The sequence below is a fragment of the Saccharomycodes ludwigii genome, chromosome II (assembly GCF_020623625.1).
Source record: "Saccharomycodes ludwigii strain NBRC 1722 chromosome II, whole genome shotgun sequence".
Taxonomy (NCBI): Eukaryota; Fungi; Ascomycota; class Saccharomycetes; order Saccharomycodales; family Saccharomycodaceae; genus Saccharomycodes; species Saccharomycodes ludwigii.
This window is the reverse complement of record NC_060201.1, coordinates 1,504,163-1,523,477: the sequence shown is the minus strand read 5'-3', so window position 1 is coordinate 1,523,477 and position 19,315 is coordinate 1,504,163. Positions and strand designations below refer to the sequence as shown.

At 29.7% G+C, this 19,315-nt stretch overlaps 5 protein-coding genes and 2 non-coding genes across 7 annotated transcripts; 1 reads left to right on the top strand and 6 right to left on the bottom strand.

The window, feature by feature from the left end:
* Positions 1 to 516: 516 nt before the first annotated feature.
* On the bottom strand, positions 517 to 2,967 carry GCD6 (translation initiation factor eIF2B catalytic subunit epsilon; the record flags this gene model as incomplete). The annotated part of the gene is made up of 1 exon (XM_046080923.1): positions 517 to 2,967. The coding sequence occupies one exon, from the start codon at positions 2,965 to 2,967 to the stop codon at positions 517 to 519; it is 2,451 nt and encodes an 816-aa protein (XP_045936006.1).
* Positions 2,968 to 3,277: 310 nt separating this feature from the next.
* Positions 3,278 to 3,430, bottom strand: SCDLUD_001890. The gene is made up of 2 exons: positions 3,393 to 3,430; positions 3,278 to 3,314 (listed from the first exon to the last, which is right to left on the bottom strand). It is a non-coding gene; the product is annotated as a tRNA-Ile (tRNA).
* Positions 3,431 to 4,727: 1,297 nt separating this feature from the next.
* Positions 4,728 to 4,946, bottom strand: CPP2 (cysteine-rich palmitoylated domain-containing protein CPP2; the record flags this gene model as incomplete). Its single annotated transcript, XM_046076885.1, has 1 exon — positions 4,728 to 4,946. One exon carries the CDS (start codon positions 4,944 to 4,946, stop codon positions 4,728 to 4,730), a length of 219 nt encoding a protein of 72 aa, XP_045936005.1.
* A 621-nt stretch (positions 4,947 to 5,567) lies between these two features.
* Positions 5,568 to 8,903, bottom strand: MSS4 (1-phosphatidylinositol-4-phosphate 5-kinase; the record flags this gene model as incomplete). Its single annotated transcript, XM_046080924.1, has 1 exon — positions 5,568 to 8,903. The coding sequence occupies one exon, from the start codon at positions 8,901 to 8,903 to the stop codon at positions 5,568 to 5,570; it is 3,336 nt and encodes a 1,111-aa protein (XP_045936004.1).
* A 1,519-nt stretch (positions 8,904 to 10,422) lies between these two features.
* SCDLUD_001887 lies at positions 10,423 to 10,493 on the bottom strand. Its single transcript has one exon. It is a non-coding gene; the product is annotated as a tRNA-Gly (tRNA).
* Positions 10,494 to 11,363: 870 nt separating this feature from the next.
* Positions 11,364 to 14,495, top strand: UME6 (DNA-binding transcriptional regulator UME6; the record flags this gene model as incomplete). Its single annotated transcript, XM_046080925.1, has 1 exon — positions 11,364 to 14,495. One exon carries the CDS (start codon positions 11,364 to 11,366, stop codon positions 14,493 to 14,495), a length of 3,132 nt encoding a protein of 1,043 aa, XP_045936003.1.
* Positions 14,496 to 14,884: 389 nt separating this feature from the next.
* Positions 14,885 to 18,532, bottom strand: SCDLUD_001885 (EST1 family protein; the record flags this gene model as incomplete). Its single annotated transcript, XM_046080926.1, has 1 exon — positions 14,885 to 18,532. The coding sequence occupies one exon, from the start codon at positions 18,530 to 18,532 to the stop codon at positions 14,885 to 14,887; it is 3,648 nt and encodes a 1,215-aa protein (XP_045936002.1).
* Positions 18,533 to 19,315: the final 783 nt, after the last annotated feature.

The window sequence follows — 19,315 nt, the reverse complement described above, 5'->3', positions numbered from 1 at the left end:
TGTAAGAGATAATTATCTAACTGGAAATAAAAATGATATGGAAATAATAACGATAATAAATTGTACGTGAGATTATACTAAAAATTTAATTTGATATGTACAATTCTAAAACCGTACACAATGATTTCATCTCTAAAATACTAAAAAGAAAAGAAAAAAGAAAAGTCTGGACAAAAATTATATTGTCATGAGTTATTTTCTTACATAACTTACCCGAAACAATGTTTGTTTTTTTTTTTTTTTTTTTTTAAATTTCGAGTTTGCCTTGGTGATATCATTTTATACGTAACTCGCAAAGAGAAATTGATAGCAAAGCATTTTAATATAAAATATCAAAATTATGAATGACACCGGGGAAGAAAAAACCATAAAACTAATGATAGAAGGGTTTAATTATACATGAAATAAATATAAATATTGATTTGGAATTTAGCAGACAAAAAAGTTAAAAATACAAAAAGCAAAGAGAAAAAAAAAAAAAAAAAAAAAGATAATCACTACCAATCCTTTATCTCATCACTTCTCTGTAGCTCCATTCTCATTATCTTCTTCCTCCTCTTCTTCTTCCTCTTCTTCTTCTTCCTCTTCTGCAGTCTTTAACCATTCGATCCATTTGGTAACCAATCTATTAACCTCCCTAGATTGACCATTATCTTTATTCAATAAATCCCACCATTTGTAAATAATTTCCTCCTCCAAAATATCTAAATCATATAGAATATTAAAGCAATTGAATAATATGAAATCAGCCTTAATTTCGAATCCTGGAGGTGGTTTTACTCCACTACCAGCAGAAGAAACGGAACTAAATACTTGTTCACAATCATTCATTATTATATTCATTAAATCAACAAATTCATCCTCATCAAAAGCTTCTCTTTTAAATAAAGCACCCCAATGAGCAAAAACTTTAACTACAGCTTCTTTGGGCTTCAAAGTACCTGTCATAACAAAATTATACACCCGTTTCATCATCGCCTGAACAGTGGCCAATCTAACTTCGTGGTATGTAACATTCATACTCATTCTTAAAGTATTCATCTCTAACATTGCAGTATCTAAATCATGGTTATTTTCCATACTTCTCTCTATAGTGTCAATAGCCTCTTTATTAAAATCTTCGTCATCATCATCCCCGTCTTCAACATCATCGCTAATGTACTCATCCTCGGTAACATAGCTTGTAGTAGACATGGTTCTCTTCTTTTTCCTTCTAATACGTTTCATGCTGTTGGAACCTCCAGATAGATTACTATCACTCAAGTATAATTCGTCCATTTGATAACACAAAGTATTTTTAATCGACTTATCAGTAATTTGCTCATCATCGTCGTCATCGTCATCGTCATCGTCGTCATCATCATCGTCATCATTATCACTATTATAGATATAACCTTGGCCATTTTTACCAATTATTTCTAAAGACAATAGTTTTAGGTCGGAAACTTTAGCCGTATTAGTAGTAGTAGCACTACTTGAATCACTGGCTATGTCCTCACTAAAATCTTCATCGTCGCTTGAAACATCATCGCTAGAACCTTCACCATCGCGTAAATCATCCATAAATGCATTTTTTTTTGAGTATTTGGTAACAGGTTTCAAAGCTAATTTTGTACCTTTTGGAATAACTTTATCAGAATCAATTACACAATTAAATCCAATAACACAGCCATCTTTTAATTCGACATTACAGCCTAGCTTCACATTATAGGCCAAAATGGAATGATAAACGATACAATTATCCTCCACAACAGCATTATCCCATATGTAACTGTTTATAATCTTAACATTATCTCCAATGGTTACATTTCTGCCAATAATACTATTTTCAATAAAAGTGCCATGACCAATTTTGGTGTTACTACCAATTGCCGTATTCTTGTCAATTTTGCAAGATTGTGCCAAGATAACGTTATTTTCCTTATAAATGTGTGGCATTTCATATGAATAAGTTTGGTCATTTAATAAATTAGCTTCTAAAACCAATGGATAGCAACTTCTATTAAGTAAATCCTGTGAAATCATATCATATGAAGACCAGCTTTCTACTCTGGCACAATACTCATTATTATTGTTGCTGCTGTTACCGTTACTGTTAGCATTTCCTGTGATATAAGAATAAATATGTTTTTTCAGCAAATCACTGCTTAAAACACCCTTGACAAAATCCCTTCTCAGAAATTCGTAATCAAAGTTTTCCTGGAAAATGGCAGGAACTTGAGGAGAACAAATATCAACAAAGCAATCAACTAAATCATTGCGTAAAACAAATTCAGCAACACCCTCCAAAATTTCGGGGTCAAGGTTAACGCTAGTTTTCAGTTTCTTGGGACAACTAGCCTTAGGGATCTCCTGATAATACAAGCATCGATTGTTGCTCTTGTCCATTATAAATGCTGCAGGCTGTTGTCCTCTTAGCCTATCAAACTGAGAACACTCAGCTAAGCACATGGTAACTATGTGGTCCTTGTCAACATTTTTTTGTTGCTTGTGAAAATTCAAAAAATTTTCAAAATTCATATTGGTGACTAAATCACCAGAAACCAATATAAAATCACCAGTAATGATACCCCTGTTGTCGATGTCTCTCATAGCATCACCTACACTTCTGCTTTCTAATGACATGATTGTATTGACTTTGAAAGGTGACCATGGCAAACTCCATTTGCTTTCCATTATATATTTTTTAATCTGATCAGCATGCGATGCACATACCAAATAGACTTCATTCACGACATTGGCCTTAGCTAAGAACTCCAAGGTATATTCTAATAGTGGTTGGTTAGCCAAAGGTAATAGGCATCTTGGCTTATCATTGGTTAACGGCATAAATCTCGTCTGAAAAGAATCCGTTAAAACAACGGCTTGTAATCTTTCTTCGGGAGTAAAGTTGTCATTAGTGTGACCATTGTTTTTCTTATTGTTGCTGTTGTGTTTATTATTATTCTTGGATTTCTTCACGGCCATATCTGTTATTTTTTTTTTTTTTTTTTATTTTATTCTATTTTATTTTATTTAAAATTCTTTTTCCTTTTTGCAATAATGAGCAGATTATAAAATGAGTGCAACTATAATGAATGCTGATAAAATGTTCTATAATCCAGGTAATATTTTTTTACTAGAAAAAAATTTTTTTCCTTTTTTTGATGAGTACCATTTTTATAAATTGTACGAATACAAATACAAGAAAGAAAAAAAAAAATATATATATATACAAAAAAAAAAAAAAGAGTAAATAAACCTTGTAGAATTTAAAAAAAAAATTCCAAAAAGAAAGTGCTCGAGGTGGGGTTCGAACCCACGACGGTCGCGTTGCTTTATACTCCTTAACAGAGACCATCAGATACAATCTGAAAGATGTTATACACAGAAGCTTCCGAATTGGAATGTTTCTATAAGCACGAAGCTCTAACCACTGAGCTACACGAGCAGTTTCTTGTCTGTGTTATGTCGCAGAGAGGATATACTGAGAGGGGCAGGGTTAGTAAACAGATTTGATACTTTGCTATTTATATCAAGGCAGATGTAATAGTTTGTTGCTTGATCTTTTATATATTTTTAACTAATAAAACTATATAACTCATCTATTTCATAATCAACTTTCTAAATAAATCATCTCTTTATATATGATTTATTTTCACCTTTTTCCTTATGTTTGTATTAACTTTTTCTAATGTTTCTTCGTTGTCCGCTGGGCATATTTTCCTTCTTGCGGCGATCTCCGTATGTTCGGTCTTCTCCGTATTCTCGGAAGTACTTGCATCTCGTATAAAACGTGACACACACAATTCTACTTCATAACAGTCTGCGTTCTAGAGACTGATCAATACTAAAAACTTATTTATAAGAAGCGACCATATTATACACTACTGTAAAACACCACAGGAAATGAAAAATAAATTAAAGTTAATGTAGACAAAAAATATATTATATATATAAACAGAAAGTATAAATTCATGCTAGGAGGCAATTATTGAGTATGTAATTGTGAGTAGATATTTTTAAAAGGATAGATAAAAAGTAAGGTAAAAAAGGTATGGAATGGGTCGTCCAGAGACACACATTTGCAATAAAACAGTTCATTGATCAATTCAAGATCTATCCCCAATGAAGTGTAATCATACTATAAATTATATATATATATATGTATATGAGTTTCCAGCTATCTCAAGCGAAGTAAAATAACCTAAATTTAAAAAGTACAATAGAGTAAGAAGTTGATAAGTAAACACTTTGCTAATTACCAATTCCCGTGTTCAATGTTTTCAAACGAATCATATTTATCCTCATTAGAGGCATAATAAGAAGGACTTACAAAAAAGCTGTAATAATGTTCATAACGTTCAAAAATAAAAATATATTAAAAATATTATTAGCATCATTACTTTTATAAATATAATTCTTATACAGAGTAAATTAAGTTTTCTAAAAATAAAAATAAAGAACAATCGATTAGCTTTTATATAGCGTGTATTTTTTTTTTTTTTTTTTTTTTTTTTTTTTTTTTTGGTTAGTTTTGTTAGTTTCGTTTTGATTTTATCAGAATTATGCAACACGTTCCACAAACCTATGTGTGTAATTATGCAACCAAAAACATATTTCTATCTCAATAATATGATCTGCCCGTTTATAAAATATGTTCAAAGAGTTAGGTATAGATATAGATATATATAGATTTCTTCAGAATGTCCGTAATATTTTATGAATTATAGCTGTTAAATTTAAAATTATAAGCCACCACATAACATTTCTAATAAACAGCAACAACACATCACCTTCAAACAGGTCCCACAACAATCATCTCCCTGTTGAGGAGGAGGAGCTTGTTGGACATAAACTGGCTGTGGTGGGCCTTGTTGATAATATCCTTGAGGAGGTCCTTGTTGATAATATACTTGTTGTGGTGGACCTTGTTGATAATATCCTTGTTGATTGTGATAACTCATTAGTATTTTTGAAGTATTATATAATATTATTGTCTTAAGTCAGGCTAAACCCTAGTTTTTATTTTGTTGATATGAGTATTTTTTTTTTTTTTTTTATTTTTTTTTTTCGTGAGTTTAAAAGGATCCGCCTTTGACAAGCATTTCTTTTATATATGTTTGTTCATTGATGTTTATGACTTTTTTTTTTTTTTTTTTTCCTTGTTAAAAAAAAAGTGGAAATTCTAAAAAAAAAAAAGCCGATGTTGCTGCCCCGCAGTTGCCTCCGATTGTGACCCCTTGGCCACTGCTTTCTATCCTAAGTGACAGTCGTACAACAAACAATGAAAAAAGCAAGGCTTTTTTTTAGAATTTCTACAAGCCTTTTTTTACGCCTTTTTATTTTTGCTTGCTTATTCAGATACGCACAGCCTCATCCGTTTTATTCGTAAAAATTATTTGCTATAATTATTACAATATATATAATATTAAACCGATATAAAAATAAGTTAATTATATATAACAGAGTGTATCTAAAAAAAGAAAAAAAAAAAAAAAAAAAAAAAAAAAAAAAAAATATCAGAGATAAATACATAAGAAAACAATTTCAACATAAACTATTATATTTTAATATAATAATCACCATCATGATACGTTCTCACTAGTGCTTGTACTAATTGATGGCGATGGTTCAATTGACTTGGAAATAAATGTATAAAATCTATCAGAATAAGCTTTTGGTGGTATAGCACTAACTTCGCTTAAATCATGGTTAATACTTCTAATAAATGTTTCCAACCTCTTGATTATATTGTAATTTGTCAAACAGTCGATTATCCCTATAAAATATATCTTATTTGTATCATGATCTAATTTATCACTAGATCTTATGCCACCCTCATACTGCTGGAAATAATGTAATCCAAAAGCATGGCTATTATCCACTCTCGCGTTGTTATTATTGTTGTTGCCACTCTTTGTTAACGGTGCATGTCCCTTTTGTATGTTATCATTATAATTTTCATTACCATCATCTAAATTCAATAAATCATTACCCCTATCCATATCATGAATGCCGAGTAATAAGGAATAGTCCATGATATTTAATTTACTCAATAGTGTTACGTCTTTGCGCAATTGCTCTAAAAACTTTTGTTTCTTTAAAGGCCCAAACTCTATGTGCATATTGGAGTTAATCCAGTTCAAATCTTTTAAAACGGGTCGGTTTGTGTCATCGTCATTTTCGTTATAAATATTAGGATGACTTTCCGTAGGTGTCAACCTACCCCATGTACTACCCTTCAAATCGTAAGATGCATGTATGTCCAAATGAGGTGCAAATAAATTATTCATAACCAAAAAATATATTTTCCTATGTTTAATTTGATTCTTGTACGAAAATGGCATTTTAACTCTGTGTAACCCATAAAATTGAGAAATCAATGTATTTGGGTTTTCTTTGACATGATTATAATAATTTTTTAAAGTCTTGCGTAAGTGCCGATGTTCCGAATGATGAATAGTTTTGATTATGTACTTGTAATCTCTACTAAAATAGAAAAAAGAGCCACTTTTACCTGGCGAATTCAATTCACTTAAAATATATTTGGATGTTAAGGACATCAAATAATCGGCCGGGTCAATTCCAAACAAGCACCTTAACTCTCTAAACACCTCCGGGGAATAATCTTTAAATTTAAATGCATATTGTGAGCTTGGTGTTGATTCATTGCCATGATAATCAAAAACTAGTTTTTTCGTTAATTTAAAATCGGTGTTAGTTAGTGGTTTCATAATACCTGAACATCGGCTAACTGCCACTCTAATACCAGTTAACATATTATATGCAATAGTAAAATTAACATGCCCTTCACTAACTCTGTTTCCCACTAGCACACGATCATCATCCAATAAACTGTTGCCATAGTTCTTTCTGTTTTTTTTGTCATTTGCATTATGATGGTTATGTAAACGGGTATTTCTTTTTAATAATAAAGATTGTCTCATCTTCCTTATTTCCTTAGAAGCCAGTTCTGATCTTTTCAAATTATCGTCGTTTACTCGGTGGTGGCGATGTTTGCTTCCCAACAAATTGTCTGTACTGCCACTACCACTGCTGGTGCTGTCGGTATTGTAATTATTAGTGCTAACAATATTAGTATTGCTATTATGAAAAGTTTCCGCACTATCACCAACAGGTATAATCTGTGAATGTTTGTGTGAAAAAAAGGGTGGTTGTCGTATATTGGGAGTTGCATTATTATTAACAGATTGTGAACCAGGCATTGAGGTGGTGGAAAAAATTCCAGTAGATCTTCTGCTATTGCTACCATTATTGTTATTGTAAATATTATGGTTGATATTTATATCGCTATGTCTTTTCTTTTTAATATTAGGCTGTTGTTTCTTCTTCGGAATAATATTTCTGCTGATAGTTTTATTTAATAATACACCAGTATCTTTATCGCTTGTAAAATAAGATCCTGTATCTGACAAACTTTCCGTATCCATCACTACAGCATTGTTATCGTTATTATCATTCACGTTATTCATGGTATTATAATTGTTGTTCTTGTTGTTGTTGTTATTGTTGTTGATGGTGGTGGTGGTGGTGGTGGTGGTATTAGTAGCGGCAGCGGTAGGAGGGGGAGAAGAAAGAAGAGAAGGAGCAGTGGCAGTAGCAGTAGCAGTATTAACAGCAGGTATATCTAAATTATTTTTATTGTTAATTTCGTTATGGCCAATTATCCCAGTAAAGCTTTCATTATCATCGGATGATGTACTATTTGTTGTAGTAGTAGTATTCAACACAGAATATTGCACAACTTCATTATCTGTAAGCTCAGCGCTCTTTTTATGTTGCACAGCCTTGCTATTAAGGTTATTGTTATTGATATTGCTGTTATTATGATTATTATTAAAATAGGTGGGAATATTATTTATCTTAATATTAGTATTGCCAGTATTGTTATTTTTTCCAGTAAAATGCTTTATATTATAAGCATTAACTTTATTTTTTATATTTATAATATCCGTGTTGGTACTATTGATCCCGCTACTGCTATCAATGTTGTTGTTATTGTTTTTAATATAAAAGGGATGATTTCTTAAAGTGCCATTTGAAGTAGTATTCGGCAGAATATTGATTTTCCCAGTTTTCCTGTCCTTATAATCAGTACCCATTATATTGTTGTTAATTGTTGTTGCACTATTAATAACAGGAGTATTCTTATTATTATTAGTAGCAGTAGTAGTATTATTATTATTATTATTATTATTATTATTATTATTATTATTATGATTGCGGGTACAATTGTTTAAAGTAGTGTTTATACCGTTATTTGAATTAATTGTATCACCACCAGTATTAGTATTAGTATTAGTGTTATTGGGCACAAGAATGCTTTCTATAGAAGTTGGGCTACTTATAGTATTTTGGTTGTCAATATCTTCCAATTGATGCTGCTGTTGTTGCCTTTCTCTCTCCATACTTGATGACGATGATGATGTAGTCGTAGCGAAAGAAGAGTCTGAAGTATGTGGTGTGTGACCCTGTATAGTTAATAGTATTTTTTTAACAGTGTTATTAGTAATAATATTATTATTTATATGATTAGTATCGCTGATATTATTATTAATTATAGTACCAATGGTGATGGTTGGATCTTTGATGTGGCACTCTGGTTGCTTAACTATATTAGAATTTGGAGCCAAATTAATGTTACTATGGTTTTCTTGCTTTATGAAACTTCTACTATCTGAAAAAGCATTTAAATACACTAATCTTTGTGTATTTTGATCTTCCTTTTTCTCTTTTTCTCTTGTTTGCTGCTGTAATAATATTATATTTTTCTCTTTCGTTACAGTTTCTACTGAACTGGTGTTATTATTACTCTTGATATCAGTATTAATGGAAGTGGTACAACTACTATTGTTATTGTTATAATGATAATAAAATCTCGCTGGATATTCAACAGACATTTATTTAATTGCTTATTGATTTTCGAATTTACTAATATATTAAATTTTTACTTGTCTTCTTTGTCCCTCTTGGTAGTATGCTCCGTTTAATGATTTCTTGTAAAGAAAAAAAAAAAAAAATAAGGAAAATAAATAAATGCGAATGTAAAAATAAATACAGATACCTATAACAAAATATATATAGGGTATATTAATATGTGTGGCCTTAACGAATGTATTTTCTTTCTTTATCTTCTATTTTCTGTTTGTCTAACTAGTTCCTTTTAGATTTGCCAATGAAATATGATAAACCTGAATACAACAAAAAATAGATGTAATAATAATAGTAGTATTAAAAAAGAAAAGGTAAAAATAAAGCCCCACCCTTTTCTAAAAATTTTTAATGGTTTTTATAGCTGGTGTTGTGTATAATTTAGCTTTTTTAAAAAAAAAAAAAAAAAAGTGTTTAGAATAAATCAAAGGTTAGAGGTATGAGGGGGGGAAAAAAGTTGAAGAAAGTAATGGTTTTAAAAATTCTAATGATAGTGGTAATAGTAAATAATAGCGGTGTTGTAAGTTTTTGCTTAGTTTAATTTCATTGTTGTTTAATTTTTATTTTTTTTTGATTTTCAATATTTTTTTTTTTCTTTTTTTTTTTTTTCTTTTTTTTTTTTATTTTTTTTTTTTTTTTGCCCACAAAACAGAAGAATTATATTTTATAAACAATATTTTTAGTATCCAGAGAAAAGCATGCACAAGATTTTTTTATTTTATTTAATATACAAGCAGCGTTTATTTTAAAATAATTTTTGTATCACTTAAGAAAAAATTGTATATTTTTATCGCCTTTTCAGAGTGTTTTTTCTGTAATTTTTTTTTTTTTTTTTTTTTTTTCTCACGCGCCTTCGCGTTTTTCTCTTTTGCTTTACCCGGGCATAACCCCTTTGATTAATATATCATTTTGTACGCTTATGCTAAAAATGAAAATACAAAGGGTCCCCCGCTGTTTATTTTTATTTTTATTTTTATTTTTATTTTTCAAATAATATGTTTAGTATAGACGCAAAGTTAAATCCAAGCAAAACAGTTACTAAAAAAGAAAAAAAGCACAAGAAAAGATAGGATCCCTATTTACCTGTCTGTGATTTTATATTGTCACAAAGGTGGGTTTTTGTTAGTTTCTATCTCGTTGAGAAACTTTATGAAAGTTTTTGGATTCTAAGCTGGTGTTAATGGTTGTAATCTCGATCTTTTATCCTTATTTTTTTTTATATTTTTATGTTATTTTTTATCTTATATTTTCAATGGTGGACTCAAAGGGAGAAGAAGCACTCTCCTTCCACAAATCAATAATTCTTTCACTTATTTTGGATCACATATTCAATAATCAATGTCTCAGTTGTCCTCGGTCTTCTAGATATCTTTTAATTCTTACTACTAATGTCGCCCCCCCTATGATTTATTACCAATTTGTTTTTAAACAATCTAAACAAAAATAGACTAGGGGGGGAAAAAAAAGAGTTCTTAAAATGTAAGAAAATGCGTCAACCGGGAATCGAACCCGGGGCCTCAGTATGGGAAACTGAGATTTTACCACTAAACCATTGATGGTCAATAACAATGGCTGTAAACAAATATATTTTTACCTACCAATTCATGTCAAAAATTAAAAATAAAATGAAATACAATATACTTAAAAATAAAATAAAAAATAATAAATAAAAAATAAAAAATAAAAAATAAAAATAAAAAATAAAAAATAAAACTTGGGCGGCTTTTTTGGGTTTTTTTTTTCCTTGTAGACAATATTTACCAAATATGCAAAAAAGTTTTCTTGAGAAACAGATGCAGCAAGCTAAAAAAATGTATACATATAAATTTAACCGCTGTCAAAATATACAATTAATCTTCAGAAATCATGGTAGAAAAAAAATTTAAATGGAAAGGAGACAAAAAAAAAAAAAAAAAAAAAAAAAAAAAAAAAATGAAGGAGCAACAAAGTTGATCAATAAAGGAAAATACAGGAACTGTTATTAGAAATAGCTTCTTTTTTCTTTTTTGTTTTTATTTTATCTTACTTTAATTAGAAGTAATTTCATATTAGTTTATAAACATAAAGTTGGGATATTACAACACTATAGCTAGTAACGTTCATTCCAAGAATAAACATAATTCTCAACTTCAAATAGACAAATAAATAACTAAATAAATAAAAAAAAATAAAAAAAAAAAAAATAATAAAAATAAAAAGGTATATATGTACATGTTTATAAATATAGAATTTGGATAATAATACTAAAAGAAGCGATAGATCAAGATAAATATCAAAATAATAATAATAATAATAAAAGGATTAACCATCTCTTTAACCCTTCAATTTATCCTGTTTATCAAGAGAAACCTAAATTGACAATATATCATTGAATAATATATATATAAGCGGTTAAAATAAGAAATTGTAAAAATAAAGTACTAGAATATATGAAGGTTGGTGTCCAACTTCCATCTTCTTCTGCACTGAATTATGCTAACAATGCTGATGCTGACAATAAAGAAAATATGACTACTCAGAGTCCTGAAGAATCAGAAACAATGGAAAAGTACGACAAGGAAGAAGAAAATTGTAGAGGCAATAAAAACTTTGGGATGGTATTAGAAAGGCGTAATGAAAGTGAGCAGGTTGAGACAGGAGAAGAAGAGTATAATGACGAAGAGGAAGAGGATGGAGATGAGGACAAAAATGAAAATGGCGATTGCAATGTCAAAACTACTATTAACTATAGCATTAAAACTGCAGACGTACTGTCATCGTATAATATATCTTCAGTCCAAAGTAATTACAATCAAAAATCACATGTATTATCTTTACTTTCTGACAGATTACCTAATGTTGCTAAACCAACAAAAGCCCCTTTTAATACTCCAGTTGTTAGCCCCCTAACTTCCCCAAATGCAAAAGTTAATCAGAATGAATCTAGGAATATTGTATTGGCTCCTATCTTGGATAAATTTAATTCTACACCTACCGCTAGTCATAATCATACTGTCAATAAAAATTACCAACAGCATATACAACAACAAAAAAAGCAGACAGTTAGTTATGTAAGGAGCATTCCTACTACAGAAAATAATATAAACAATAGCATCATTGCTGCCAATAATACTAATCATGGTGGCTTGTCTTTGCCTGGTATTAGTGAGCTACTAAGAAAAGAAAAAATCAAAGATTTTATTGACACATCCATTCCCGATAGCTCCACTATGAATACCAATATTGTATCTGACTACAAAATTTTAAATAATTCACCAATACAGAGGGGGAAATCATTATCACCATTTCCACAAGCATTAATCAAGAAAAGTGTGTTTTGTTCAAATAACTCAAATTGTAAAATGAAAGGTATTAGCATTTCTAATATGGATAATACAATTGAAACAGATTACAATACATTAAAACCACCTAGTACGCCTTTGATACAAACTTTAGGTACACCTTCAAATATTAGAAAAAGGGAATATTCCAATGATATCGATATTACTAGTGATAATAACCAGACAACTAATCTGCCCATAACTGATAGATATATAAAAATAATAAAAAGCAAGACTAAAAACCAAAAAGAAAACAATGGAAATACTAGTATTGCCACTACTTCAGAATATTTAGATAATAGTAATAATAATTCTCATGGTATTCATAATAATAATAATAATAATAATAATAATAATAATAATAATAATAATAATAATAATAATAATAATAATAATAATAATAATAATAATACTCATACTCATACTACACACAATAGTAATGATAATAATATAAACTCCAATAACTTAATAATTAATAATAAATTCAATTGCAATGAATTAACTCCCAAGCGAATACATATAAACAGTTGTAAAAAACTAACTGATCCATATGTTTCTACCGATTTACCACTAGATCATAAAATTAGAATTTTTGCTCCGTCTTCAAGCACTTTTATTAGACCAGGCAGCGAATACAATGAATCTCAATTGGAAGAGTCTACACATGGTATTGATGTTATTGCGAATGATGACAGCAGTTCAGTAAAAACAAACCTAATTTCAATGTCCTCCTCTTCAGCTATGTCAAATATAATAAAGCCAATTAACCATAATAACGTTTTTCTAAATAACAGCAATATTGAACATAAAAACATAAGGGTCAGTCGGGATAGTCGTCACATCATGGACGAAAAAGTGGAAATTAACTCCTTTGATAATAAAAATAAAAAGCAAAGTAGCAAAAACAGAAATTTATTTGTTATGATAAATCCAGATAGTAGCATAAATAATAGCCCAGTAATAAGTAGGGATGATAGATTTTCGCAAGGTTTGATTCTTTCTAATGATAATACCACACATTCAGTAATAAATACAGCCGATAACGCCATCAATGAGGATACAACTTTTAGACATCATGTTTTCCAACCACTAACTAAATTGGAGGAAACTAAATCAAGATTATTAAGTTCTAGTGAATTGACATCTATGTCTAACGAAAAAACTTTAAAGCGAGCAACGAACACTAATTCTGCAGTTGCTTATATGCAGCCGCCTACATCCACATCATCAAATTTAGAATTTCATGATTCTCTTGATAATGAAGAGGAAATTTTAGGTGCTACCATTATTTCAAATATGAAATCTTCCTTGTTTACACAGCATAATTCTTTTCAATTGAATACCACGTCAACTGCTAATATTTATAACACTTCTACAAATGGCTTTGATATCACAAACTCTAGTCTAGGAAATACTACACAAACCGCATCATCTTCGAACCTACTGCAATCGCAAAGTGTAACAAGTTCATCTTCGCCTGTAATGGGGAATAACAAATCATCCCTGCTTTCAGGTAACACACCGACTTTGCCTACCAGCGCTAAAGATAGGAATAGCTCTGCAACTGCCCAGTATAACAAAATTTTAAGCCTTAGCAATACATCAACCAATCTAGCCCCCAAAAATAAAACTACTAGAAATAAAACAACCAATACTAGAAGAAAAAGGTCTAGAAATATAGGGAAACAGGTTGTTGGCAATACTAGTACTGCACAAAATGAATTTGGAAAGGATATTCATTATCTTCCCTTTAAAAAATTGAAATTGCAAAATAATACTATAGATAATGGTAGTAACAATGAAAACGATAACAAAAACGAATTAGGAACTAAAGATATAGAAGGCGTCGAGACTTTATTAACAGCAGCAGAATTGCTACAACATCAAGCCCCTTTGGAAAATGGGAAAGACGATAAATGTAAGGCAGTTGGAAACAACAGCAACCGTAAAAACCCAAGTAATAATGGCACATATACTACCGCTACTAATAATTCCACACGACATACTTCCCAAGGTTCCAGATCAAGAACTGGGTGCTGGATTTGCAGATTAAGGAAAAAGAAGTGTTCAGAGGAAAAGCCTCATTGCAGCAATTGTACTAGATTGAATTTAAATTGTATCTATAGTTACGAAAAGCCGGACTTTATAACAAAAATTGAACTGAAAAGTTTAAAATTGGAGGAAATTAAAAAAAAGACAAAAGAGGCCAAACGCAACGCAATGAAGAAGAAGAAGCCATAATAAAACTAAAAAAAAAATCTCAGGACCATTAAAACATGGTAACTGTGGAAGAGTGTGTTGTAATTAACTGTATTATATATAACTAAATAACATAAATGTAATGCACACACGCATATATATATATTGGTCAGTAAAATAGATATTCCACAAATATCTATAATCTTTAAAAATCTTAAAGGTTGTACCGTTAAAAAAATTATACGGATATTTTTCCATACAAAACTACTAGTATTAATGTTCATTAACATAAAAAGTTATACAGAAAGAAAATGGTTGATATATGTTCAAGACAGTAATATATCTTTAGATAGCACAGTTGTAATAATAATAATAATAATAATAATAATAATAAATGTGCACATATATAACAATTTTCTTTTTGGGGAAATTTACAAAAATTTAGAGTTATCATGTTCTGTGTAAAAATTTAAGCAATTGTAATTAGTATTACAACTGCCATCTGAATAATCCGCAATGCTACTGTTAGCATTATTTCCAGTACTGTTATTATTATAAGTGTTTAACATATTGTTCTGTGTAATAGAGGAAGGGTTTATATTTCCCAAATTACTGTTTACATCATAATTTACACCAGTATTATTGTCAATATTACTGCTAGTTCTACTACTGGTAGTTTTATTGCTATTATTAATGGCACTAGAACTAGCAACATTAGTATTGTTGTTTAAGTGGTAAAATAACTCATGAACATTATTAGTAATGTTATGGCTTCCGTTGTTAGTATTTGGCACGCCCATGTTATGCCCATTATAGACAGCATTAATGCATGTGCCGTTATCCATTAATGGAGAACTCATATTCAAATTACTTGTGACCGATGAGGACGTTGATGATAAATTTGTCGCAAACTTCCCACTGGGAATATTATTTGTAAGATAATGTTGCTGTTGTTTAGAAGACTCAGGTTCATACTGCGAATAAAAAATCTTTTGATTTTGGTTTTGGGTTTTAACTTGTTGTTGTTGATGTAAAACCTCGTGCGGTGGACTAATATTGGATTGTAAGTATTGATCTTTTATGGAGGGTTGAGTCGATTCTTGTGCTCTATACCATAACATTTCAGGACTACTGTTACTAGTACCATTATTAACTATCACACCATCCCTGGTATCTATTGAATTTTCATGATATAAGTTTTTTATACTATTGTTGTTGATAACATTTTGATTAGCAGCAGAATAAATGGTAGTTAGCATACCGTTGCTCAGCAACTTTGTTTCCAATGAAACAGGAGTATCGCTATTATTATTGTTGTTGTTGTTGTTATTGGAATTGACACTTACATTCATTAAGTGAGAATTTTTATTATTATCATCAATATCAAGCTTATTATTGTTAATGTCATTTTCATTGACATCACCATTACCCTTATCATGGTTACCATTAATACTGTTACTAGAAAATTCATCCATACCATTTAAGGTCCACATAGAATGTTTTTTCCCGTATAAATGAGTGGTATTTGACGACATGGGCGATGTCAATTGTTCACGTTTTACTCCTGATTCATCATCATGGTTGTTGCTGTTGTTGTTGTTGGTGGTGGTGGTGGTGGTGGTGGTGTTGTTGTTGTTGGTGGTGGTGGTGGTGGTGGTGTTGTTGGTGTTGTTGTCGTCGTCATTAGTATATGAGATATTTTTATTAAAGACATTATTTAACGCTTCATTCAAATGTTTATAATCATTATTGACTTCTTGTTCTATTTCTTCTTTATTCATATTAGGTATTATGTTGTTAGTGTTAATATCACTTCCCATATATGTGGAGCCAAAATTGTTGTTTGAACCATCACCAATCAAATGACTACTAATGTCAATCGTAGTGGGCTTAGTTTGAAAATTCAATGGTGCCTTACTAGCAAATGAAGGGCCACTATATCCCCATGTATCAGGCTTATCTTTACTAGTTCTATTCCTATTACCACTAATATTATTATTATTATTATTAAAAATTTTAAACTCTTTTTCAGGTTTCCTGTTCATTTTAACATTCTTAGCTGAATCTAATGTTGGTCTTGATAATGGTTTCATATTGTTCTTTGGTAATTTTTTCTCTTCAAAATTCTGTTTCTTATTTTTTTTAGTATCAGAACGTTCATTGTCTTTATTAATATAGACATATTTCCCGTTTTCAAATTTTATATTCACAAAATTTCCATCAATTATCCTCTTACCACTATAAACAATAGCCATAATCCTTAATTTGCCCTCCTGTTCCTCTAAGTTGTAGTGAAATTTATTATTATTACTAGCATTGGTTGTCATAGAATCTTCTTTGCTACTAACGTTATTGCTATCATTATCGCTGTTATGTAAATCCTCAATATCGTCAACTAAACCCATAAATCTTTTATTAGAATCTTTGTAGTTGACTAGTCCTGAATCGTTAAAATCCGACATTGCAAAATTAATAGGTTGAAATTCTCTTAATTCTACATCTTCTCTGAAGTAGTATTGTCTCTTGGGTCTGTGTGTTAATTCTATAGTTGATTTGTTCGACTTGATTATCATATTTAAAATTGTGGAAAATGTTTTGTTGAAATCCTCATTTCTATGGGCATACTGTAACACCAACTTATTGGATTTTAACCAACAATTTACGATACGTAAAAACGCCAAATATTGATATCCTTGATGGAAATTATTCCATTCTTGGGAGATAACCACATTTAAAATGTAAACAATGTATCTAAATGCAAAATTCAAATAAGACAGCTGATGTGTATCAATATCTGATAAGTTGATCTTTTTTTTACCTTTAACAAACAGTTCAAACCCACCAATTAAAATTAATAAATTGACGTAGATTGGCTCAATATTTTTTTTGTATCTAGCAGCTATTTTCTCCAAAAAAATATTTAATCTAAATTGACAAATTTCATCATTATCGAAATCATGATCTTTATTGGTTAAAACGATGGCCCAACAGTATAAGAAATAATTCTCAATGATTTCCTTATTAATAATCATTTTATTTTTCTTATTTTTATTCATTTTATCCATTTTATCTAACATTTTCTTAAAATCTTCGTTTGATCTTTCTTCCAATAAGTTCAATAGATTTTGCTGAGCAACTTCGCTTGGTATCCTTGATAAACTGGCTCTCAATAAACAATAAACCGAATAACCATAACAATCACAACACATGTATATTTTTGATTTGATGATGAAGGTATCACCTACAGAGGGTAAAATCAATTCTGCCAAATTTAAATATTTCAAAGATTTTTTAAAATCTTCAATTTTGTAATTAATAGATTCCATTAAGGCCATATATCTTTGACATTGACCCAAACTGGCCAAACAGTGGTAAACTGAAGTAGCCACAGAAACAAGAAGCACAGAACCGGTACTCTTTGTAGTAGTTTCTACCAGAGTATTTTTAATATTTAAATTTTCTTTTAATAGTTTTTCTGGGATAATTTGTACAATATTATCATAAGAGTTAAGAACTATTTTTTCTAAATTGTTATAATAGAATTTATGAATCATTTTAAAACATTTATTAAAACGGGAAGATAGTTTTCTTAACTCTACGATACATTGTACATTATCCCTTAGTTTGTTGTCCGTAATGTTATACTTGTTTAAAATTTGCTTTTTGATGCTGTAGTATTTCTTGAAGATTAAACTATGTATAAACTTCCATGAAAACTCCAATAAGGCAACACAATCTTTATAGTCATCAGCAACAATTAGTGAATTTAATTTTGTATGAGCAAATAATAGAAATCCGGGAATTAAAGTTTCGTCATCACCTACATAGGGAGTGTTTAGAATTTGCTGTAGTTGCTTAGACAGATCATTACATATAGAAATAACTTGGGTATTGTTATTGTTGTTACTATTATTAGTATTGTTATTATTGTCGTTGTTGTTGTTGTTACTATTATTATTATTGTTATTGGAGGCACTGTTGATCTCTTTCGAAGAGGTTTCTTGACCAGTATCTTCGAGATTATCTCTTTCTTCAGTAATTTTAGTGATGGTATTAGACGATTCTTTAATACCTAACATTTTATTTTTTTTATTTCTTTTACTTTTTTTAATTTAATTTTTTGTTTTTTTTTTGTTTTTTTTTTGTTTTTTTTTTTGTTTTTTGTTTTTTTGTTTTTTTTTTTTTTCCTTAGTTATATCTTTTTTTTAAAGAAATGGGATTATATTATTATTAATTGTCTCTTCTCCTTTCACCTAAAGACAACTTGTATGTTCATATAATATGATTGTGAGGATGCATACAATCAACTTTTCTTTTCGTTGGCTTTTGTCTATTTTTTTTTTTTAATAATTAAAGTAAAAGAAGAAAAAATAAATTAAAAAAGAAAAAAATAAAATAAAAAAAAAAAAAAAAAAAAAAAAGAAGCACAAATTTTTTATTTTAATTTTTTTTTTATTATTTTTTTTCTTGTTTGTAAGCGGGATATATTTTTATTTACTGGTCGTTTGTTACTCTGCCTAGAAAATCCTTTTTCTCTGTGCCCATCACTTTCTACGCTGTCTCTCTGTCTGATGTTCCCTTGCGCTTCCCACGCCTCGGTTAAAGGCAACGTTTTCTCTTTTACTTTTTTGCTTTTTGCTTTTTACTTTTTTTTTTTTTTTTCTTTTTCTTCTTTTTTTATTTTTCATAATCCGTTTCGTCCGTTTGTCCCTTCGTACCGAGAAAAATACGACAACCACTGAAAACCTCGCATCTTTATCTATTTTACCGCCAACATCTCTTACTTTTTCAATTAAACAATATTCATACACATAAAAACAACCTTTAGAACTATAACAATAATCTTCTAGATCTTACATCCC